The 24,416-nt window shown below is 43.7% G+C and overlaps 1 protein-coding gene across 2 annotated transcripts in view; it reads right to left on the bottom strand.

Annotated features, from left to right (window-relative positions):
- Positions 1-23,888, bottom strand: part of SETD7 (SET domain containing 7, histone lysine methyltransferase) — a 51,802-nt gene extending 27,914 nt beyond the window's left edge. The window contains exons 1-4 of one of the 2 annotated variants that reach the window (XM_027066373.2): positions 23,474-23,888; positions 22,654-22,785; positions 14,978-15,107; positions 1,468-1,669 (exon numbers count right to left, since the gene is read on the bottom strand). In XM_027066373.2, coding sequence (XP_026922174.1) covers positions 1,468-1,669; positions 14,978-15,107; positions 22,654-22,693 — 372 coding nt within the window. In that variant the 5' untranslated portion in view covers positions 22,694-22,785; positions 23,474-23,888. Of the gene's footprint in view, positions 1-1,467; positions 1,670-14,977; positions 15,108-22,653; positions 22,786-23,473 lie in introns of those variants that run through there. The other variant, XM_027066380.2, reaches the window with a different exon arrangement.
- Between the last annotated feature and the right edge of the window lie 528 nt (positions 23,889-24,416).

Here is a 24,416-nt window from a genome sequence, read left to right as displayed (position 1 = left end):
AAAATATTTTACTTATTTATTTATTTTTAAAGTTTATTTGTTGATTTTGAGAGAGAGACAGCGAGGGAGGGGCAGAGAGAGGGGGAGAGAAAGAATCCCAAGCAGGCTCCGTGCTGTCAGCACAGAGCCTGACGGGACTAAATGCCACAAACGGCAAGATCATGACCTGAACTGACATCAAGAGTCAGACGCTCAATCAACTGAGCCTCCCAGTCGCCCCTTTAAAATTTTATTTAAAAAAAATTGTTTTTAAATTTTTATTGCTTGAACCCTCAAACTGTGAGATCATGACCTGAGCCGAAGTCGGCCACTTAACCGACCGAGCCACCCAGGCGCCCCAAGATTTTATTTTTAAGTAATCTCTATACCTAATGTGGGGCTCGAATTTACAACCCTGAGATCAAAAGTCATACACTCCACCAACTGAGCCAGCCAGGCACCCCGAGTATAACTTATTTTTAAAGAACAATAATGTGTAAGTAGATTTAGCTGGGGGCTATTTTTCTTGTTATACCTGTAATAGATCTTTTTTTTTTTTTTAAATCATAAGAAGATAGGTCTCAGAGTAAGAAAAATTGTATTTTGACTTAAGCTCTGGACAAAATTAAATATTATTATTATTATTATTATTATTATTATGTTAAGTAAGCTCTTTGCCCAACATGGGGCTTCAACTCATGATCCCAAGATCAAGAGTCACATGCTCTACTCACTGAACCAGTCAGGTGCCCTGGACAAAATAAAATTTTAGATAAAATATTTTCTAAGGTCTATTTTCTGACACATTTTCTGGAAATTAACTAATAACAGATGGGATATTTGAAATGCAAACAACAACTAGAGCATTAATTCCCAACCCAATGAGTTTTGCCACATCTTTTTGCTCCAGTAAACCCTAGAAATATTGGGAAATATTACCACATACTCAAAGGCAAGTTAACTTTAATCACCTTAATTTAAACAACATAAGCCATAAATCACTTATAAAGTAGGGAGTAGGGTTGTACAATCAAGTAATAACAGTGCGGTAAGTCCCAAAAGATGGGAGATTGCTGGATCAGTCTCCTGTATGAGAACCAGAATGAAGTGCAACAATGAAATATTCCATCTCTTTCTGTATATCAGAAGACTATTTTTAAAAAGCATGCATTTTTTTGGTCTTTATGAGTGGTACAATAAAGCCACTTTGTCCCGATTGATTTGTTTGAATCACGACTATTCTTTCCTTTCCAAAACACCACTGAAGAGGAATGAATAGTAGTTGCTAAGATCAACAATCTAAGTGGACAGTGAGTAACAGTGAGGGGCACACCTTGTAAGCTGGTGGCTTCAGCTCCTGTGAGTCTCAAATTTCACAGATTGATATTTTCTAACATAGAGAGTACATGTTACTCCTCATTGTGAGGAGTCAAAGCATCGGCTTGAAACATGTTACATTCCAGCAAAATGAACAGTCACCAGGCTTACTGGGTAGTATATCCAGCAGACTCCATGCCGAATGTTATCTTTGTATTGCCCCTTGAAGATGAGTCTCCCATCCGTGTCGTACTCCTGGGCGGGACCATTCAACTCTCCGTCTACATACGTGCCCTGGAGAACGCCTCCGTCCTCGTAAGTGTACACGCCCTGGCCCTGTAGGGCATCGTCCACATAATATCCCTCCAGGGTGCTGTGAGAGAAGGGAGAACAAAAGGGAATGGTCAGATCATGACTGTGCTCTCTGAAAAGAAAGGACCACATGAAAGGCACTGCATGCCCAGCTCTGGTTTGATGCTGACCTGTATTGAGCCCATCTCCTGAATTCCCTAGATCGCTGGGAAAAACACTCCCGAGATACAGGTAGCATTAGAGACAGAGAGAGATCTACTTCTTAACTTCCTGGTTCCTATTAATCCTTTTTCTCTGCTGGCAGAAATAGAGAAGAACAAGGGTACAGGTGGAAGCTGAGAACAAGCCTCATCTGAATACGTTTTAAGGCTAAGATGCCGACCCATACCGGGCAACAGAAATGGTGGCATATCACACATAAACCATTGATGTTTAACTCCCTCAAGAGGGGTCCAGACCTCACTGGTAGTTCTCAAGCTCTTTTAGATTGCTTGTACATATAAGTATCTAATAATACGAAAGTGGTTTAGAATGTAAATGTCTACGTGTTTGTTTAAGTCATTAAATGTATTACTTATGGGTGACAATCATAATTGGTAGCCAATCAAAGAACCCCTTCCATTTCTTTGGGTGATATATGGGAATTTACTTAAGTAAATGCATGCGTGTGTGCGTGTGCATGTGTGCGTGTGAGTGTGTGTGTGCGCATGATCAGGGCAAATGGGGGCAAGTGAGGAAAACTGCAGGCTGAGCCTTGCTAATATCATTAGTAGCCCGTCAGTGTCGAGACCCATACTTCTAGAACAGAAGCAAGCTCACGGGGGTGCTCATGGTGATATTACAATAACTTCTCCATCGCTCCTCATAAAACACTTTTGGAATTTCAGTATGTTTTCAGCCTCTCAAAGGTCATTATGCAAGGAAACTAACTTCACCAAAAACTCCCTTTATGTACAGCAATTTGGAATAAGGGAAAGACCAGCTCAAATAAGTTTTAAAATTTTAAATGTAAGATGTTTATTAGCAACAAAGACAGTTTGTTTTAGTACCTGCAGATAGTGTTCATTCATCAATTCAACCAACAACCATTTATAGGGTGCCTTCTAAGTAGCTAGCATTGTGGGAGGTTCTAGAGAGCATGATGAACAAAATAAACAAACAGGAGAGGCTGGCAGGCACACACTGTGTAGTGGGGACAGATGGGACGCAAAGGGGGCCGTGAGGACTGAGGTGGTCGCACCTGACTGTGCCTGGTAAGGTCTTGTCTTGCTTACTGAATGACAGAGTGAGCTGTAATTATTAAATGAAAAGCACAGTCTAAACAACACAGTAGCCCCTGATCACACTGTAATTACACTATCAGTAGTCTCCCAAGGAGATAAATAGTTCTCTTTCAGTTTTGTTTGTACTACCAGTGATAAACAGGCAGAGTAAATTCATGAAGAGAATGAAGTGCACTTTAGCATAGCCCTTGCATAAGTAATCACAATTCTGTATCAGTGAGGTTGGAACTAATGAGATTCGACCGTCATTAGACTCCCCCAACAGCCAAAAAATAGGTAAATAAATACAAACAAAAATAACAACAACCCTGTCGAAAGATAGCTAAATCAACGGACGCAATGATGCAGTAGATGGTGCGAAAAACAACTTCGTCATCTATCTTCACAGTTAGGATGGGCGGATAAAATACAGGATGCTCAGTTAGGTTTGAATTTCAGAAAGACAACAGATAGTTTTTGTAGTTTAAATATGTCCCTAATATTGAAGGGAACACAGTTATCCTAAAATATTTCTCGTTGCTTATCTGAAATGCTGTTTTAACTGGGTGCTGTGGATTGTTATTTGCTAAACCTGGGAACCCTATTGACTAGATTCTCAGGGAGCATTCAAAATGTTCCTGTGTGTGTTTGAGCAGAATTATCCCGACAGACAAGTCTGCCAGTATTTCTCAGGTTGAAGATCAAATCTACGTGGCATGGGTCTTGCAAATCCCTGAAACAATAAAATGGACTTGCACATACTTCCCCATAACCATCCCCAGGAGTTTGTCCTATCCTCTTACCGTGGAGCCTGTCCTCGTTAGTATCATAGCACCAAAACAAACAGCTATTTCCCTCTTAGCCCGACTGACAAAGCTGCACAAATGCAAATTCTTTTTTAAAAAAGTTTTTTATGTTTATTTATATTTGAGAGACAGAGAGAGACAGAGTGCAAGTTGGGGAGGGGCAGAGAGAGAAGAGACACGGAATTTGAAGCAGTCTCTAGGTTCCGAACTGTCAGCACAGCGCCTGATGCAGGGCTTGAACCCACGGACCTTGAGATCGTGACCTGAGTCCAAGTCGGATGCTTAACCAACTAAGCCACCCAGGCGCCCCCACAAATGCAAATTCTTAAGGCACCGGAGAGCAAACCTACTGCGTTATTTTTCAGCACCTGCTTGAAAGAAACAGCTTAGCCCCCTTAGCAAATTTGTATGATAGCTTGGATGAAATCTGATGACAAAAGGGGCATGTTACCACATGAACTGGGTTCTCTAGGGCCATAAAAATGACAAGGCTTTGAAATCCTCTGTCACCGAGGAAAGAAAATAAAAGCTTCTTAGTCTGGTGTGAAAGGTTCTGCCATCTAACTTTTTCTTCCAGGGGATGCTGGCAAGCCACGGTCTGCTGCCTGTTTGTGTAAATGCAGTTTTATTGCAACACAGCCTCACACATTCCTTTCCGTGTCCTCTGTGGTTGTTTTCATATTATAACAGCAGAGTTGCAGAGTTGCACCAGAGACTGGATACGGTCCCCAAAGCCTAAAATATTTACCATCTCACCCTATACAGAAAACGTTTGCTGACTCCTGTTCTATAGTCGTCGCTCACACTGGTTTATTCGCTGAGCCCAAGCACACCTCTTTATATCTTAGCTTCCATACCATGAGATGCTTGCTTCTTCCTGTAAAATATATGTAACCAAACACTTTTTTGTTTTAATTTTTTTAATGTTTATTTACTTTTGAGAGAATGACAGAGAGACAGAGAGCGAGTGGGGGAGGGGCAGAGAGAAAGAGAGAGAGAGACAGAACCTGAAACAGGCTCCAGGCTCTGAGCTGTCAACACAGAGCCCGACACAGGGCTCGAACTCATGAACCCAGAGATCATGACCTGAGCCAAAGTTGGACGCTTAACCGACTAAGCCACCCAGGCACCCCTATAACCTAACGTTATAAATCCCAGAGGACACATCCAGGAAAAAAGTTGTGGGCCACATTTTCTGGTTTTTCATTCAAAACAGAAATAACCTTGGGATAAAAATGAGTCTTCTCAAGCCTCTGGCATTTTTCTATTCAAAAAAGAAATAAACTGAAAAAATGGCACTGTTTTGTGGCAGCTAAATTCTTGCTCTCTGAGAATACTTGAGAAGTAGCTTTCTAATCCTTCTTGCGGAAATTGGATTGAGAGTTGCATTTTGGAGGAAGTCTGCTAATCCTGGTTTACCCAGATCCTACCCACTCTCTGCATGGAGCCCTGCTTCCCCTAGTCTACCTTGACCTCTGCAGCCATGGTCCATCTTTCTCACTGGAGCCTCATCATGAACCATCACAGGACTGTCCAGGTCTTTAATGATGGCCAACTTATGTGTCATATTTCTCTAGATTGTAAAACCTTTTATAGGAACAAATTAGGCATTATCCATCCAAGCATCCCCGCCCTAACATATGGACACAGCCTGTCTTCAAGTGGTTATTTTCTAAATGAAAGAATGGAAATGGAAACTGGGCTAATTTTGCTTTAAGAAGATGGAGAGGGAACATAACAATAGTAACAGTGTTACTCAAGTGCAGGGAGTATTCTTTATATGCAGTATACAGGCATACAGTCTGCAAGTTAGGAAAGTTTCTGAAACTCTGTGCTTCATTTCTTCACTTGTCAACTGCAGCTACTATAAGAATTAAATGGGTTAATATCTATCAAGAGTTTAGAAGATCATCTGGGACACAGGGACTGCTCAAATAAATAATAACAATTATTATTAAACATGCACACTCATGGGTTTGATGGTGAGCTTTCTACTGAGAAACCAGGCTTAAAACAGCATCGGGGAAATAGTTACGAGATACTAGAATAGTCAAAGAAATGTATAAAACTGCTTTAAATGTACTTTAAAAGCAAGCAAGAAAAGGGGTGCCTGGGTGGCTCAGCTGGTTAAGCATCCGACTTTGGCTCAGGTCATGACCTCACGGCTCGTGAGTTTGAGCCCCACATGGGGCTCTGTGCTGACAGCTCAGAGCCTGGAGCCTGCTTTGGATTCTGATTCTCCCTCTCTCTCTCTGCCCCTCCCCGGCTCATTCTTTGTCTCTCTCCCCTTCAAAATAAATAAACATTAAAAAAAATTTAAAAAAAACAGGCAAGAAAGATTCCTCTATCTGCAATAATTTATGAGTGATCCATTGCATGGCAGGATGGAATAAATGCTCCTTTAAGTGAAAAAAGTAACGTGTATTCATTGCAAAACAAACAACAACAACAACCAAAAAACCCCAGCGCTACAAAGATGTACAAAGTAGAAATTCCCACTACTCTTTCTCAATTTGGCATGTACCACTTAAGATTTTTTCCCCCTGTGTATATATCATGTACTTTCCCACCTTTGTTGTGGCTGTTTCAATAAAAATGGGAACACACTGAATACAATGTTCTTGACTTGTATTTTCTTAAAGTCTCTTTCAACACGTTGGCAGTTTCTTTGGTATGTTAAACTACAAAAATGGTCTTTTGATTTAGATTTTTCTGGCACCAGCCACTGAATCAAGTAACCAGAAATGTGGAGAAAATTGAAACATCAATTTTAATTAAATTTCTTTCCCTACATATACACACAGACCATTTTTACCTATTTTGTCAAAGCTCTCATACTTAAATTTCTGGTAATAAATTACAAAAACTAACTTAAAAGAAATGGGGAATTTTTATAATTATTTATCTAGAATGACACATCTGCATTTTATTTTTTTAATATTTATTTATTTATTTTGGGGGGAGAAGCAGAGAAAGAGAGAGAATCTCAAGCAAGCTCCGTGCTGTCAGTGCAGAGCCCCACAGGGGTCTCCCTCTCACGAACAGTGAGATCATGACCTGAGCTGAAATGAAGAGTTGGATACTTAACTGACTGAGCCACCCAGGTGCCCTGCACATCTGCATTTTATTCAAATATTACTGTATTATCATGTTAAAAATCTCTTTAACACTGAATACAAAAAGTGCTTTTAGGACTTGATTCTTGATTTCAGGGTCTTGAACTCAGGGTCCTTGAGTTCTAGCCTGGCATTGGGCTCAGTGCTGGGCATGAAGCCTACTTAAAAAAAAAGGGCGGGGGGGAGCCTGGGTGGCTCAGTCGGTTGAGCATCTGACTTCAGCTCAGGTCATGATCTCACACTCCACGAGTTTGAGCCCCGCGTCGTGCTCTGTGCTGACAGCTCAGAGCCTGGAGTCTCTTTCAGATTCTGCGTCTCCCTCTCTCTCTGCCCCTCCCCTGCTCATGCTGTCTCTCTCTGTCTCAAAAATAAATAAAAACATTAAAAAAATTTTTTTAATAAAAATTAAAATTAAAAAAGAACCAAGAGAGAAATTTTAAATGAATCATAATTCTACTTTAAATTCTCACTTCTAACCAAATTAAATTGTGACTCTTAGTATTAAAACATTGTTTCAGCAATCGTTTTATATGACAATATATATTATATATTTTTAGAAGTCTGATATAATTGACATCCAGCATTATATTACATATTATCTCTTAAAATGTTGAAAACTAAGTAAAGATAAGAAGAACATCAACAACAAACCCAAGCCATCTACTAGGGCTGTATCTGCGAGAAACTTCAATTTCTTCTAAGGTGTGATATGCAAGCTGAATGGAACACTATCATGCTTCCAGGTAAGAGAATGTGTTGTTTGTCTTTAAAGTTTTTTTCTATCCTTTAATAGATCTGTGAGTCTGTCGTATCTGATTATTATAAAGGCTCAAGATGACAGTAACATTTTTTAACTTTATTTTTGTTTGTTTAGAGAAAGAGAAAGAGAGACAGAGAGAGAGAGAACGAGTGGAGGAGGGGCAGAGAGAGAGGGAGACATAGAATCCGAAGCAGGCTCCAGGCTCTGAGCTGTCAGCACAGAGCCCGAGGTGGGGCTCAAACTCATAGACTGTGAGATCATGACCTGAACCGAAGTAGGATGCTTAACCGACTGAGCCACTCAGGCACCCCTGACAGTAACATTTCTGAAGAGCAATTAGCGAAATTTAGTTTTGCTCCCTAAAAATAAATCCTAAGGAAACTCTGCTAGCCACTGTTATCAACAAATAATAGTAACAGCAATAATAAAAGACAATAAAAATAATAATCCATCCTTGATCTTGAGGGCATTATGCTAAGTGAAATGAGTCAGACAAAGACAAATGTTGTGTGTCCTCACTTACATGTGGAATCTCAAAGGGCCTCACTCATAAAGACAGACAACAGAGGGGCAGTTGCCAGGGGCTCAGGGAGGGGGAGATGAGGAGCTGTTGTTGGTCAAAGGAGACAAACTTCAAGCTATAAGATGAATAAATTCTGAGGATCTAATGTACAGCATGATGATGATAATGAACAATACCATACTATATACTTGAAAGTTAAGACAGTAGATTTTAAACCGTATCACAATCGGGGTGCCTGGCTGGCTCTGTCAGTTGAGCATCTGACTTTGACTTCTCACAGTTCCTGAGTTCGAGCCCTGTGTCGGGCTCTGTGCTGACAGCTTGGAGCCTGGAGCCTGCTTCCGATTCTGTGTCTCCCTCTCTCTCTGACGTTCCTCAGCTCTCTCTCTCTCTCTCAAAAGTAAATAAACATTAAAAATAAGCAAGTAAATAAATATTATCACAATAAAAACAAAGGTAATTATATGAGTGGATGGAAGTATTAACTAACCTGAATGTGGTAATCATTTTACAATACAAATGTGTCATATCATCATGTTGTACACTCACACTTACATATATCATATGTCCATAATATCTCCATAAAACTGGAAAAATGCAGATACAGAGTAAACAAAAAGAAATCCATGTTTTCTCATGCATTAGCTCATAGGGAGTCTCCACTCTGCAAGGTCTTTACGGTTTTCTCATTCAATCTTTACAACTTGGAGAAGTAGGTATCATTATCCCCACTTTATAAATGAGGAAACAAGTTCACTAGATCAGACCTCTTGTGGGTTGATTCTTCAAGTAAACTTTCCATCAATCTGCCAAGCTCCTACCAAGGCTGTTCAAGCTCCTCTGAGAAAGTCAATGCATTCGCCCCAGGACTCTGAACTTGTCACAATTACTGCTAATGAGTGACCTCAAGTAAACTTAACGCAAGAAAGAAAGGCAGTCAGGGTCAGAGCTATTTCCTTGCTTCTCGTTAGAAGAGACTGGTAGGTGTAGTGAGAAGCGGAAGGCTCTGGAGTCAACTCACCTTGGCCTGAATCTCAGCTGCAGCTCCTACTGACTAAGGTGGCCTTGGACAAGCTATTTAACCTCTCTGTGCCTTAGTTTCTTCACATGTAAAATAGGATTATAAAGCCTACTTCACAGGTTGTTATGAAGGGAACGTGTCCAAAGTGGAACAAATGGTATCAAAGTTCTCCATGTCTTTTCCACTCCCTTGCTTCCTGTATGTCACAGGAATTGTTGCTTGCATCAGCACAGTTCATTACAATGCGGATGAATGTATTTGTTGAGCCAGGTTCCAACAAAAGCTGGATGACTATCAGGAACATAGAAGGGACTTTTGCCTTGTGTGGGAGGCTGGAATACATGACTTCGGAAGTCCCCTCCAGCTCCAGTTTCCCTGAAATGTGACCAAGTGCTTTCTAAAAACCAAACGCAAGACATCCTGCATGGGCCTGACACTTGGAAAATGGCAGCCCTTCTCAGCGGCTCACCAAATGGACACCTTTGCTTAGATTATTTGGCCAATGACAAGCTACAGAAAGCCCTCTTAGCTGGACACATTAGTGTAGGGAATCAACACCAGGAGTAGTAAACAATACTTTGAAATCTAACTGGCACATCAAGGGGGAGCACCGATAATATAAAAAACGTAACTAAATGAATTCACTCAACTTTAACTCATCATCAGGCTAAAAACCACACAATTCCCTAATATTCCACAGCCCAAAGCCAAATACCTCTTTCTTGTTACCATTCTAAAATTTCAAAAAGTTCTGCAAAATGGCCTTTACATCCATAAATCTTGGTTGAAATGAGAACAATTAAGGAAAAAAATGCATTAAAATGAACTATTCGGGGCGCCTGGGTGGCTCAATCGGTTGAGGGCCGACTTTGGCTCAGGTTATGATCTCGCGGTTCATGGATTAGAGCCCCATGTCAGGCTCTGTGCTGACAGCTCAGAGCCTGGAGCCTGCTTCCGATCCTGTGTCTCCCTCTCTCTCTCTCTCTGCTCCCCTCCTCCACTCACACTGCGTCTCTCTCAAAAACAAAATAAAAAACATTTAAAATTTTTAGAAAAATGAACATTCAGACCTGGGGATTAGTATAAAAATTAGAGATGTGTACATCAAAGTATTCTGCACAGTAAACGTTTTCATAATACTCCACCACAGTACTCCAGCGAATCCACTGGGCCAGAGAGACTGCAGGGCCTCATCAACAAAGCTTCAAGATTCCTTTCTCCTCACTGCACAAATGCCTTCATCTCAGGACCAGAGCCGATGTTAAGTACCAATTAACTAAGTCTTAGGACACTTTCTTCATTTCTCTACAGAGGGGGAGAAAATGGAAAACAAAGCTGCTTGAAAAGACAATTTAAAAATTAAGGTCCATTTTCATGGACCTAATTTGTGGGATAAATGATCTGGTAAAGAAGGACTGGTCTGAGTCTGGGTTCTGACTTAAGCCAGTTTTAATAAGTTTTTCTGTTCTACATTTTGCCATCTAAAAGAAAAGGCCAACTGTTGATTAAGATCTCAAAACTAGCGAACAGTCTGAGGCTGAGATCATAGTAAAAAGGCAAACCATGTACATTTTAGCTATTTAAATTGATTTAGAAGTAGATAGCTATTTCCTGATTTTACCTTGCATATATTTTTTTTAAATTTTTTTTTAACATTTATTTATTTTTGAGACAGAGAGAGACAGAACATGAACGGGGGGAGGGCCAGAGAGAGAGGGAGACACAGAATCTGAAGCAGGCTCCAGGCTCTGAGCTGTCAGCACAGAGCCTGATGCGGGGCTCGAACTCACGGACCGTGAGATCGTGACCTGAGCGAAGTCGGACGCTCAACCGACTGAGCCACCCAGGCGCCCCATACCTTGCATATATTTAATTAAGATGCTTCAATTCTCCACCAACAGTGGGCATCTCTGTGGCGTGGGAGTGGGGGTGAGAAAAAAGGGGGAAGCGTGTTCACTTCTCACACTGGTGTATTTCGTAAAGTTTGTTATTCTACCAAAAGTATTTACTATACCCGCAAATTTTAAAAAATAAAATATTCTTCTTCTATCTAGGAACTTGGTTGAAAACTTAACAGGGCCAATTTTCCTGGTGATCTCAATGTTTAAAATTCTTATTCAGGATCATCATATTGTATGTAAAGTAGAAAAGTGATTCTAGACTTTCCCTGATATGAATTTATGAAACCCTCTCATAAATCACATGCCCAGCTTTTGGCAGAGGTTGTGGTCATGGCTTCACAAATATATACTTGACTCCAAATTCATCAAGTTGTATATATTAAATATGTACAGCTTATCGTAGGTGAATTACACCTCCATAAAGTGGGTTTTAAAAATGCCACACCTGGGGGCGCCTGGGTGGCGCAGTCGGTTGAGCGTCCGACTTCAGCTCAGGTCACGATCTCACGGTCCGTGAGTTCAAGCCCCGCGTCGGGCTCTGGGCTGATGGCCCAGAGCCTGGAGCCTGTTTCCGATTCTGTGTCTCCCTCTCTCTCTGCCCCTCCCCCGTTCATGCTCTGTCTCTCTCTGTCCCAAAAATAAATAAACGTTGAAAAAAAAAATTAAAAAAAAAAATGCCACACCCAGTTTCAGGTTTCATAGAAGATTAGAATGCACTGGGCCAAATCTTCTGTCACTACCACTTTGCGATTTTCCAAACAGGTTCTGGCAATCGCAAACAAACCCTTTGATGGAAACAGAAGCCAGCATTACAGGTGTGAACAGCTTGTAAAAACTCTAAAAGTTTTTACCTTTTGTTTCCTCATCTGTTATTTCAAAACCTTGATTTCAGCCTTTTTGGGGGAAGTTTTTCAGACTAAAGCCTCCTGAATGGCAGTGAAAGCACAAGGTCCCCACTTTGTTTTACCCAATACATCAGAGCCTGAAAATTGGGAGCAGTAGTAGGGAGAAAAATAAATAGGCAAATGTAAATTAAGGTACTATTCTCTGCAAAAACTGCTGACTTCTCCATGACCACATCTCACACCCACCTTAAAAAGACTTAGAGATTCCACTGCCTTTTTTTTTTTTTCCAGTCATAAGATTATCTCACTAATGTTTATGGCAAATCCTTTTAGCAGATGTCTCATAATATGATCAGTATTGGGCTTAAGAAAGAAGGTGACAGTGACCTCTTAAGAACTTAGACACCACTACATCACATGTCATAAAAGCAGTGATACTGACCTTCTCCCCTCAAAGTATTAGCCCCCATCTATCTGAAGAAGGCTAACAAAGATAACCTCTTAAGGTCCTTGCTAATACCATCATTCTTTGATTCTAGTATTTGACCTACGTCTCTACAGGTGTTTGCGTGGTATGTATAAAAACTCATGAATTAGTGCTTCAAAAAGAAAAAAAAAAGTCCATGAATTTATTTCTATTTCATAGGTAGTTACTGGCCTAGTGTTAACACCTGACATAGTGCTTCACCTTTTTCATGTTGTGACACACGTACACTTGACTGCAGGGGTAAACGGATGAAACTACTCGCAGCCAGAAGTGACTAGCTTACTAACTTGACAGAGGGAGGGAGGTGCTTGGGAAGTGTCAGGTCCCACCCAGCTACCCCCAGAGCCGACAGGATCAGTATCTTAGAGCCAACACAGCTCATTCTTAGCACACTGGTGCGGAAGATCAGTCTAGCCCTACAACACTGTGCGTCAGGTCTGGGAAGCAAGCAAGTAACCAACATGAAATTAAACCAAATCTGCTGGACTATTTTCCCCGAGTCAGTGGATGACAGGGTATGATCACCAAACTACCAGATTTAAAGCATGACTGTGTGTGGGGGGTGGGTGAGTGGAGTGGGTGCTCTGGGTGAATTCTACAATCCTACTTTTTCTTTCAGCTCCCATACTCATTCAGCAAGACTTTTTTTTTTGGTTAGTATGAAATTAAGGGAAAGTGCCATGATGTACTAGCAGATGAAACAGACACAGATTCTACCCTCAAGGAAACCTCTGTCTTATAGGGGAAATAAGACATTTACAGAGATATAAATTTGTTGAATGAATAAATAAAAGAATAACTGCAGCATCAGGAGGTAAGAAGTGACACTTTCCAGAAAAGAGGTATAAATAAACTGCTATGAAAATGAGGCAGGAAAAGTTTCCCTCTGGAAAGGTTAAAGGAACCACGAGAGAAGAAAGCATTGATATCAAATCTTAAGAGTCCTCTATGGGACCCAGGTATCTGCCAGGTATCCACAGCAGGGCAAAATAAAGGAAATATCTGGCTATTTAAATGAACAGTTTGCAAGCAAACCTCAGCTAAAAGGAGATGTGGTGTGGGGTTGGGAACAACGGGAAAGAGAAGGTTGGAATTAATAATGAAAATACAATTTAACAAAAAGTCTATGATGGGTTTTTATTGCTTTCCTTACTTCCTTGTATCAGATAATGGGAGAGCCTGAGGGACTGTTAAAAACTTTAAACAAACCACTCCAGGGGTGCCTGGGTGGCTCAGTTGGTTAAGCACCTGACTTCGGCGTAGGTCATGATCTCATGGTTCGTGGGTTCGAGCCCCAAGTCAGTCTCTGTGCTGACAGCTCGGGGCCTGGAGCCTGTTTCACATTCTGTGTGTCTCTCTCTGCCCCTCTCCCGCTTATGTGTGCTCTCCTCTCTCTCTTTCTCTCCAATAAATAAATAAGCATTAAAAAAAAAAAAACAAAACCATTCCATCTATAGAAAAGGGATTCTGCATCACAAGCCAGTCTCTCGATCACCCTTGAACTGTCACCTTAGACATTCCCTTTTCCAAAGGAAATCCATGTTTTAGGAAGCTTCAGCTCATTACCAATGTCCAGAGCTTAGAAGCAGTTGCTCTGCCCTGTGCCCTGCAGAATCCTACAACCTGCTTTAGCTAAATCCATTTCCACATTACCCAACCAAGTGGTCAGAAAGAGAGCTGGTCCTCGCATGGCTCAGAATTCCTCCAAATGCTAGAGAAATTCACGTGTCTGCTCTTTGTTTCTGAAGCTGACAAGGTTTAGAAGTCATGGTTCAAAGGCTGGGTGCGTGCAACTCCAACTCTTCTCGAAAGAGAAAGTCATTTCTACAGTCATTCCCACCTATCTCAAGAGGGGTAGGAGCTTCTGCTTCACAGCGTTGTCAGGTAGGAGGCGAAAGGACAGTAACAAGAACTCTGCTGGGAAACATATTTTAAGCAGAACATACTAGTTAAGACAGCACTAAGGTCTCGCACATAATGAAGGTTATCCCAAAGAGCAGTATTTCAAACACTGTGGGTCTGGAGCTGTATGCCTCCTATGTTTACCTGTCACAGGTCTCACTGCATGACCCCTGATGATGTGGTTCTGAAGAGCTTTGCTAAATATTTTCTTGACTAATCTCACGAGGACAGAGTATGCTGAGGAAATCATGAACCCATGAGCTGGCCGCATCTTCCTTTGGGATGTGAAGAAACCCGACTGTGATGGGGAGAAAGGGCTGCATGCAGTGGACTGAGTGTGTTGTACTTCAGAACTGCCCAAACTGGCCCCTGACAAAAACAATCCCCATTTGTGGGACTTCATGGAGATCCATTCGCTGGAGGAGCAGGTGGAATCCATCAAAGAATTGGGACCCACGTAACCAACTGGTGTGCGACGGGAGCCCCCGATTCTGGCGTGACAGAGTGGCTGTGTCAAGCACACTGTAGGAGGCAGTGATGATGGACCCAAGCCTGAGGCTGGCCTCCCCACAGCAGCACAAGTGACTTTCTTGGTCCCCAAGGCAGTGCTTACATGTTGGGGTTGCTTTCGCCTTTTCTATTAGTTGTACTAAAACATCCACTGAAATTTCATTTGTAACATTCCTTCAAGTAAAGTAATTTGGTACCCCGCCCTAAACAAAACAAAACACAACTGTGAGTGGTACCTGCCATCAAAGAAGAAGAACTTTCCCCGTCCATTCTTCTCTCCATGAACAAAGTTCCCCTCGAATCTGTCCGTGGAGGAGTAGGTGACTGTGCAGAACCCGTGTGGCAATCCATCATCATCCAGGTGCCCTGGAGAAAGGGAACCGCAAGGCAAACCTTAGCATCTTCAGCGCTCTCCCACCGAAATGTTCGTGCTCAGATCCTGCCAGCAAGTTCCTTGAGCAGCATCCCCTCCTTGCCTGAGGGGACAGTGAATGTCAAGGTCTCTGTGCCTGCATCAGCAGGATCAACTTGACTGTTAGGTACGCTTTGCGAATGGATGGGGACCACAGCAGAGGGACTTACACACGTTTCAGAATATGAACCAAAAAAATAAGCTTGCATGTTACTGGGGACTAAAAGTTATTACCAATAATAACATCTGCATGTTTCAATTTACCAAGTACTTCCCTACGAAGCACCGCTTCTATTTGGAATTAATGTCCCCAAACTATCATGCTTAATTGAAATGTGACTGAGCACCAGTTTATAGTCTATTATAAGGTACATTATCTTTGCAGTAAGTTATCTAATTGTACAACTCAGTATACAGTATGATTTTATAGCTTATTATATATAGTATGATGTGGAGGACTGCTAGCCAGGTGACTTTTGAAAACCTCACTGCTTGTTAGTTGTTACATTTGAACAACAAGGGACATAGCCATGTCTCAAACTGCCCTAACATTTATACACCTCATTGTACTAACACATGAACTCCTAGTCCTTCTAAGCCTGAACTTAAGCTTAACCTTGAACTAACTGCTTTACGTTGCAATTCATTTCAGCTTTGAATGTTTAGTAATAACCTTGTCATATACCCTCTACCACGATATTCAGAGGGCTTGTGCTTTAAATGCAGCTAGAAGTATCTACATGGCCATTTAAGTAGTGATTTTGAACATCAGCAGCACTTATACTGTGATCCTTAAATTGCTGGTTCTTCCTGGATCACAGACTGGTGGTGTATTCTAACATTTATGTATACAGTCAATATTTAGGTTTTTTTTTTTTATTATTCTCTACATATTTCCTAAAACCCAGGAGTCACCTCATTGATGTCTCCCCAATTTCTCTGGTGAGCTAATTTTACGGAGGTGGGTGAAAATGAAGGCAATAATTAATCTACTGGTTTTTCCTGGGTTAACAACCTGGGTCATGGATGAAAAAGGTATGAAAGCATTAAACACCGTGTGCAGTGCAAGGGACATTAAACACTTAAATGTGGCTTCCAGATGGCTCACAGACATAAAAGAAAACACAAACTATATCACCACAATGAATGCTTTTGTCTCCTAAAATGATTTCTTCTAACATGATAAAAAAAATCATCCCTTAGACGAGAGGTTAAGTAATAAGCATTATTATGAAGAACAAAAAACCTCTTCACTTGTGTTATTGATTACATAAACATAAAATAACAATGAACAAATATACTGTTTTATTGCTACATCTGACTCTGTGTAGAATGAGTTACCTAGAATATTACAGCAAAACAGGGCTACTTAAATAAATCACAATCAATATGGTTCCTTTCCTCTTAACACAAATTTTTTTCCTACAAGGAGCCAGGAAATTAGTGGTTAGAAAGCTACTAGGCCATAATTGCTTTCTCTCCCCCGAAATTAACTACACATGACATATTCAATGATACTTGAGTCATGTGAAATAATTTGGACAATTATTTCCTAAACATGTACAGATAACATTTCTCTGATTGAAGTAAATTAAATATACTTTTTTTTTGTATTTTCATAGAAAAAAAAAACCACTCAGTGTATAGCTAAAAGCTTTCTTCTATGAAATGTTAGGATTAACATTTCTATGAATTTAGCACTCTACTTATAATTTAGGTATAAATATCAGAATAATCATTTTAGCCTTATACTGAGGCAGTTACTAATTAGTTGAAACTGTTTTCCCCACAGAAAACAGTTCACGTATTTCAGACTTTCAAAAGTTAACATATGATGAAACTTGTTCTTCTACTTGACATCCAGAGTACTATTATGATACTCATGAGTACCAAGGGGGAAGAAGTCCAGCGTAAATTCATTTGCACCTTTCCTCATTCACAACAGTCCTGTCCTACTTCTGGATAATACATTGCAGGTGCATCCTCAGCAGTGGAAAATTAGAGAAAATTTAAAGTGTCATACAACATACTAAAAGCACTGTGAGGGCCAGTACTGATCCCCAGCGAGATGAAAGCAAAAACACCACTCAGTCCCATTCCATGAAGAAGGATGCTTATGTCGATGTGTCTTTCCACAGGCCAGGAAGAGATGTCCCATCATTTCTTGGGTGACACTGTGGACATGTGACATATGACACTTCCTTCTCCCTTTATCAGTCCCTTTATCAGCGGGACCCCTTGTTGGCTCGTTTGTTTTGTTTTCCTCTCATCTTTGCCAAAAGGAGGATGATGTTATCAATGGACAGGATCAGTTAAAAAGCTAGAAATTACAGGCTGTGATCGTTCAAGAATTCCACCCTGAATATTTAATAGCCCGGAGGGGTTCTCCTCGCAGTAGAGCTTTGTATCTAAACAACAGCCACAACCAAAACAATAACAAAGTTATTTCCAAAGAAAGAACTGTAGGGAAGAGAAGAAATTGGGGTGTGACGCCCTCACGTCACCTTTCAACATAGAAGATCCTCTGGTACAACTCTTATGCAAGCACCCTTTGGATAATAACATCCTGTCATATTTGTTCGGTCAGTAATGGCCGTTTAACGGAGGGGGCTACTGCTATACAGAAAAGAAGAAAGTGTGCAAACCAATGGGCGATGTCCTTCCTTGTTATCTAAAGTAAACCTTACCACAACCCCCCACATTCCAAGCTTATTGCCTCATCTGAGGAAGCCAATGCTAAGCACCTAAGAAACACACTAACTACTCTGAACGTGCTAATGATATTGAAAGCCCCTTCCCAATTCCTTCAATCCTTTCTTTTCTCTCTAGAGAAGGGCACACTGGCAAACTGCCCTTTCTTCCTTGCTGCTGGCGGAAGAAGGTACTGCTAGGGGCAGGTATCCGCAGGACCCGGGAAGAGAAGCGGAAGAAGCCTTTGTAGTTAATAAGGTTCTCAAAAAAACCACCAGGATCTTCAACAGCATGTCCTGATTCCGAATTCCTATCCCTTCCAAGCGTTACCTAACTCAGAGAGAAACACCAGTCCTCCTTGCTCTCATTGAGGTCAATTTGTAAAATGCTCCAAGACAGCCAACAGCCTTCTGGGCCAGTTCCCACCAAACAGAGGTTGAACACCAGACCCAAACAACAAGGGGAATTCACTTGAATGACTGTTCTGTGTTGTTAATGCTGTCCTGGCTCGTGTGCCATGTATCTGTCCGCAGCATGATTCTAAATATTTACAGAGGTTAGAGAAGGAAAAATTTAGTTTTTCCACTCTGTTCTAAAGATCATTACCTACTGAACAGATAGAAAGTTAAAAATCTCCCCCTGGAGTTACCTCTGAGCTTTTTTCCTGTATCCTTGTAAGAACACAAGACCAGACCTGTATTTTGTGCAATGATGGGACACTTGGGCAAAGGAAATTCCCTCTGGATCAGACACTGGCTGCTTACTGCCTCAGGCTTACCCCACAGGAGATCTGAGAACAGGGTGTGTGTGTGTGTGTGTGTGTGTGTGTGTGTGTGTGTGTTTCCTTCAGAACAAGAGACCCTTACATGCACTGTTGGTTTTGTAGAACAGGGATGCTTTAAAAAAGTAATAATAATACAAGCATAATAATACAAGCACAATACATTCTGTTTTGTGCAAAGGACATGCCCTTGTGAGGATGCATTCACACTGGTTGTTAAAAACATACTTTGATTTTTGAGAGTAATTCTTTATGAGAGCTCAATTATTAGTTGTGAGGGTCCTAATTTTAATACATGGCCCACAGGGAGAGGGTGCTCCCGGTGCACTGAGCATGCCTTTTTCCCAAGTACAGAACATGAGCCAACCTTATTAGAGACAGACAGGATCAGATATTAGGGGGCCTTAAAAATACTTTTAATATTTTGCGGAAGTTAGGGGCAGTGGAACACTGAGATGCTTACTTTCTTTCTGGCTCCATAGTTCTGGAAATTCTGACATTTCCTCCTTTTGAGTGTTCTTCCTCAGTGTCTCCTCTATTTCTCTGAGCCTTTCCATTTTTTCTTGTCTGCTTAACCACCTATCTGGATTATTTCAAGGAACCTTCTAGGCAATCCCTTATCCTGCTCACCACTGCTGGTTCGTCTTCCCAGAGCAGAGCTCTGGGCCTGACATTCCCAGCTCTAAAGAGCCCATATAGCTTCCTATTGCTTTCAGCACACAATCCACCTCAGCGGCCCATGACACAGCCTCTTCCCGTCTTAGCCTCCACTCTTCTCCTCGGCCCTCCTAGCAGAACTGAATGATTCGTCTCTGAATGTGCCTATGTCACAACAAGATGCCAAACCTGTGTGCACTCACGGAGCTCCTCTCTCCACCAGAACCAACTCTGGACCACCTCTTCCAGGAAAATCTTTCCCCATCCACTTCCCCAAGCTGGAAGTAAGTCTTACTTCTTCTCAGCCACCATAATTCATCTGTTTGGATATGATATGCTTATTTAAAATGATATTAAGGACCACCTTGTATTCATCTTTGTATCCACGGGTAGACAAAGAAAGAAATCTAGTAATAAACAGTTCTGTTCCCAAAGCTAAACATCACTTCCTGCTGAACCAATGAGCCTTGAAGAGTTTTTTCAAAAGCCACAGCAGGATCTCAGGTGGCATCGTCAGGCCCTCTGAGGCCAGGGGTTGCTACCTTCCCAAAGGCGCATAGCCAATAGGAGTACACCGATATTCCCTCCACCACCCACCTTTGCCCTCGGGACTCATCTGCTCAGAGCCTAGAACTTCACCTAGGCTACAGTTCCACCCTGACAGAGAACCAACATATAAACTCTGATCCTGCAAAGATCAATTTCTTCCCCAGAGTAAACTGCTAGGTTGGAAGAAAAAGAAGAAACAAGAAGTCTGTTGGAGGGGCTGTAAGCTAAATTCTCTTTCCCCTACATTTTTCTGAAGGTCACCGAACTCTGTCAGAACCAACCTCTGGAGTGATAAGAAGTGATACTGACAGAATAATTAACTGTTGCTTCCACACTCAGTTACCAAGTATTTCATATATTTGAATGACTCATTAAAAATTTTTTTTAAAAAAAGGAAAAACGTAGGGAGAAAGTCTGGTATGGGGGACAGAGGTTCTGGAGGTCCAAGCTTATTTCCTACCTCACTGAGTGTCCTTGGATTTGTGCTTCAGTTTCCTCCTCTGTAAAATTAGGATAATATTAGTGCCCACCTCTGAAGATGGAGTGGCTAATGTGTGTGTGGAACATTAGCACAGAGCATGAACACAGTAAGAACTAAACAATCACAGCAATGATAATAATTGCGAAGACAATCAAACTGCTGAGAACAGAGGCTCTGTGCATGGAGAGAGGTAGGTGATTCTTGGACACCAAGATATTCAGACTAGCCTTTTACCAGTCTCCCATGCATGTGGTAGATGATAAGTAAAGACTATTACAGAGGCACTAAAAAGGCCAACAATGGCTGGAGAAAAGCCAACTGCTACAGTTCACTTCGTGTACACACACATGCTGCAGATACTGAGTTTGAGCTCTAGATGCTTCTAAGATTCTGCGCTGCTCTACCTGTTTACTGTCAGGTACAACTGAGTGACCGTGAGTCCTGGATTGCCCCAAACATTCAAAGCTTAAACTAGTTTTTTCCACCATGACCCCTCTCGCTCTCAAGCACATTCTGATTTGGGACAGTAATGTATATGGCCGTCCTATATAAGAGACTCTTTCTTGTTTGTATACAGAATCCCCCAAAACAACAGAAACATTTCTAAAGCTGCTTGTTCGCATTTTACAAGAAGCCCAGGGACTGTGGACAACTGGGCCTTGTGTTTCTAAAAAGCTTCAAAAAGAAAGGTGGTCTAACCTGGGGAGCACTGTCTGCGATCAAGGGCTTGCATTAAAATTTTACAAGTAAAAGTAAACTCTGTAGAATAACAAGCCCTAACAATTCGAAGAGAGCATGTTTTTCATTTACCTTTCCTAACATGAAGGCACAAGATGTCAATAATTTAAATTTAACGAAGGCTTCCAATGAACCCTCTCAATCAATGTCTCTGGTGCCCCCTGAGCCCCCAACATTGGCTTTAATTATTAGACAAACAGTTCTGTGAGTTCACAACATTGTGAAATTAAAACAACAACAACCAGCCTTTGAAACTAGATAAAGGAGTAAGTTTTAACAGTCACACCAAGATGGATAATTCTGAGAAAATTCAGAATAATTAAGACCTCGAGGTCACTGCAAACAGAGTCAGTTATGTTTTATAAAAATCAGTGTATCCTTATGCATTTGTACAGTGTTGCTACTTTTTCTTTACCTTTTATGAGCACTTGTTTATACAAATTAGATAGAAACCAGACTCAACCAAAAGCTTAAAATCATTTACTTGGATGCTTGGTTTAAAATATTCTCGAATAATACCACACAACATTGCAAAACATCACGACGCACTGTCTGGGTTGGAATCAAATAAATAAACACGCTAAAGAGTATTTTCCAATATTCAGTGTTACCAAATCATAACATCTCCTGATACAAACAAGTAGATTGTATAACGTCCCCACCTCGCTCTTTAGAACTAGCAAAAAAAAAAAAAAAGAGGTGGAGAAACTCAGCAAAACAAAGTGGCGAGAAAAGTCGGGGGAGGGGCGCTAGAAGAGAAGGGGCGGAGAAACACGACACCAAGGCGGTGATATCACCCACAGCCAACGGCATGGAATCCAGAAAGTTAAGTGTCACCCAGCAATTTCGGTCAGGGCTTGCGGCGCGCCTGTACAGCGTGGCGGCGGCGGCACCCGGGCTCGGAAGCAGGAAGGGGGAGGGGTGGTTTCACTGAGTTCGCTCGGGGGCATTAGAGGCAAGGGCCACCTCCTCCCGGTCGGCGTGCGTTCAAGCCCCGGGTCGGGAGCGGCGTTCACTGCCCTGCAATGATTTCATCTTTTCGGAAAAGCGGCCGCCCCGGCCGCGGCTGCCACGTGCCTGGTTCGGCCCCGTGCGCTGCGCCGGGGGACGGACCCGGACGCGGCCGCGGTCACCGCAGGTCGCAGCGGCGAGCGGAAGGAAAGGGCTGGCAGCCGGAGAGGGGCTTGCGGTTGCCAAAAACGGGCCGGGGGGGTCGTTCCGCCGAGACCGCCGGTCGCGGGGGGCCTGTCCTCTTGCGCACCCCCCGGCTTCCATCCCCCAAAGGGGGAAGGCCAGAGTGCGGGGCAGGTTCGCAACTCCGAGGGCGGATGCAGGCGGTGGCCGGCGGGCTGGAGCGGCAGTACCCTCCCGGGGGCCCCGGCCCCGCGGAGCCCAGTTCCTGGCCTGCGCCCCACCGCGCAGTGCGCGCTCCCGGCGGCGTGGCCGTGGCTGCCCGGCCCGTGCCCGAGCCGGGCAGCGGGCCACCCGCGTAGGGGACAGTGGCGGCCGCGGGGCCCGGCGCCGCGCGGGTCGCAGCCCGCCACTCCTTCCGCGTTCCAAGCCCTCGGCGCCTCCTCCCCCAACCCCAGAGAAAAGCTTGTACCTTCCACCGCCTCCTCCACCATCTCGTCGTCGCTATCCATGGCGGCTGGGGACGGTGCCCAGCTCTGGGCCGCGCAGCTGCCTCCGTCCGTCCGGGTGCTCCCGGCGGCTGAGCGAGCGCTGGGGCTGAACCCTGCGAGTTTGGAGGAGGAGGAGGAAGAGGAGGGGCAGTCGGGGCTGGCTCGCACTGCCTCCCCCTACAGCCCTTTCAATTCCTTGGTCTTAAGCTGCTGCGGCAGCACTCGTCCTCCCCCCCCTCCCTTTGCCCGCTGGCCCCTAGCCGCCGAGGCTTCGGGGTGCCGCTGTGGCCGCCGCCGCCGCCGCCGCTGCAACTTTCTCCTGTAATACCCCCTCTTTGTTATCGAGCAGATGATCCGCTGACATCACCCAGCGCCGGTGCGCTCCCTCCCTCGCTGATTGACAGTTCCCTGTCCCTTCCCAGAAGTAAGGCTCCTTAAAACGAAAGGCGCTCCTAGTCCGCGCTGACTCTGCGCCCCAGCCAACCAGCCCCCGAGCCCATCAGGGTTTATCTTTTGCTTCTGCTCGGTTGGGTGCGCTCCGAGAGCGCCACGCGGTCCTGCGCACCGGGCTTCCTGCGGGTACTTGGGACCGCCCGGTTACCGTCCTCCGGGGGGGCGGGGGGGGAGGGGGCTCAGAACTCTCGCCCTCCAGCTGTGCTGGGGCAACTTGGAAAATCCCCCGTGCCCAGCCCTCCAGCCCCGCCTCGGGACAGCCTCCAAAGAGCAAGGGAAGCCAAGGCAGCGTTTCTGACGCTCCAGCACCTCAACTTCCTCTCGCCCTCGCCTCCGCCCCCACTTTACCCCGTTTGCCACCCGGAGCTGCACGAGTGAGGCACGCAGGGGAGCGCAGGTGTCCCTGCGTCGCCGCATCACATCCGTGAGCAGGTTTCCCAGACTCAAGGGGGTGACATCCAGCCCCGATTCCTCTCCGGGCTGGGGCTTCCACCCCAGCGCTCCGCGTCCCCACCCTCCTCGGGACTGTCAGGCGTTTCGAGTGATTCGGGAATTCAGCAAATCCAAATGGCAGCGGGCTCGTTATCAGGCAGGGGACTAGCCGCAGGGAAGGCCCGGCAGGTTCCTCCTCGCGGTTGTGGTGGTGGAAAAGAAGCCACCGAGTGGAGCTAACGAGGAACGACCCTCCGTCTGGCGCGCCTCCTTCTCGCGCCTTCCGCCCTGTACGTGTGATGCCCCAGCTGTCTCCCTGTTTCTCCAAGTGCCAAACACTCTATAGATTCGGGCTCTTCAACTGGAGAAAATCACGGGGCACCCAGTTCCCGGCCCAGCCACTTACTGTCATTGTGGCATTGCCTCTTACAGGTGGCGGTAAAGGGCGGCTGTAAATAGCTGGTTAAATGGATATGCAAATGTACACAATGTACCGTGGAATTACAGGGTGCTGCTCTGGGCATCTGCCAAGAACAGCTACTGCACGGGAGGAGGGGACAGGAGCGAGCAAAGAAAGTTGTTCCATTTTGTTTTCAGAACAACGAATGAGACTTTGGGGATTTCAGAGTACTTCCAGCACCCGGAGACCACGCCTTGTTTTCGGCTTTGTGCTTAAATGCTAGATATTTTTATCGAGTATTGTGAGTTTCTTCTTAAATTCAGTTTTTCTTTGTGAAACAAAAACAACAACAACAACGTTAGGGACGCTTGTCCCATTCACTGCCAGGAATTTCAATCTCTTTTGACTGGTTTCAGAAACAGAGGGAAGGGCCCTGGACCAGGAGTTAGGATACTTGGG

This window comes from Acinonyx jubatus, chromosome B1 (assembly GCF_027475565.1).
Source record: "Acinonyx jubatus isolate Ajub_Pintada_27869175 chromosome B1, VMU_Ajub_asm_v1.0, whole genome shotgun sequence".
In the NCBI taxonomy this organism is placed as follows: Eukaryota; Metazoa; Chordata; class Mammalia; order Carnivora; family Felidae; genus Acinonyx; species Acinonyx jubatus.
Note: the sequence above shows the minus strand (reverse complement) of the source record. Positions and strands in the feature narration are given on the sequence as shown.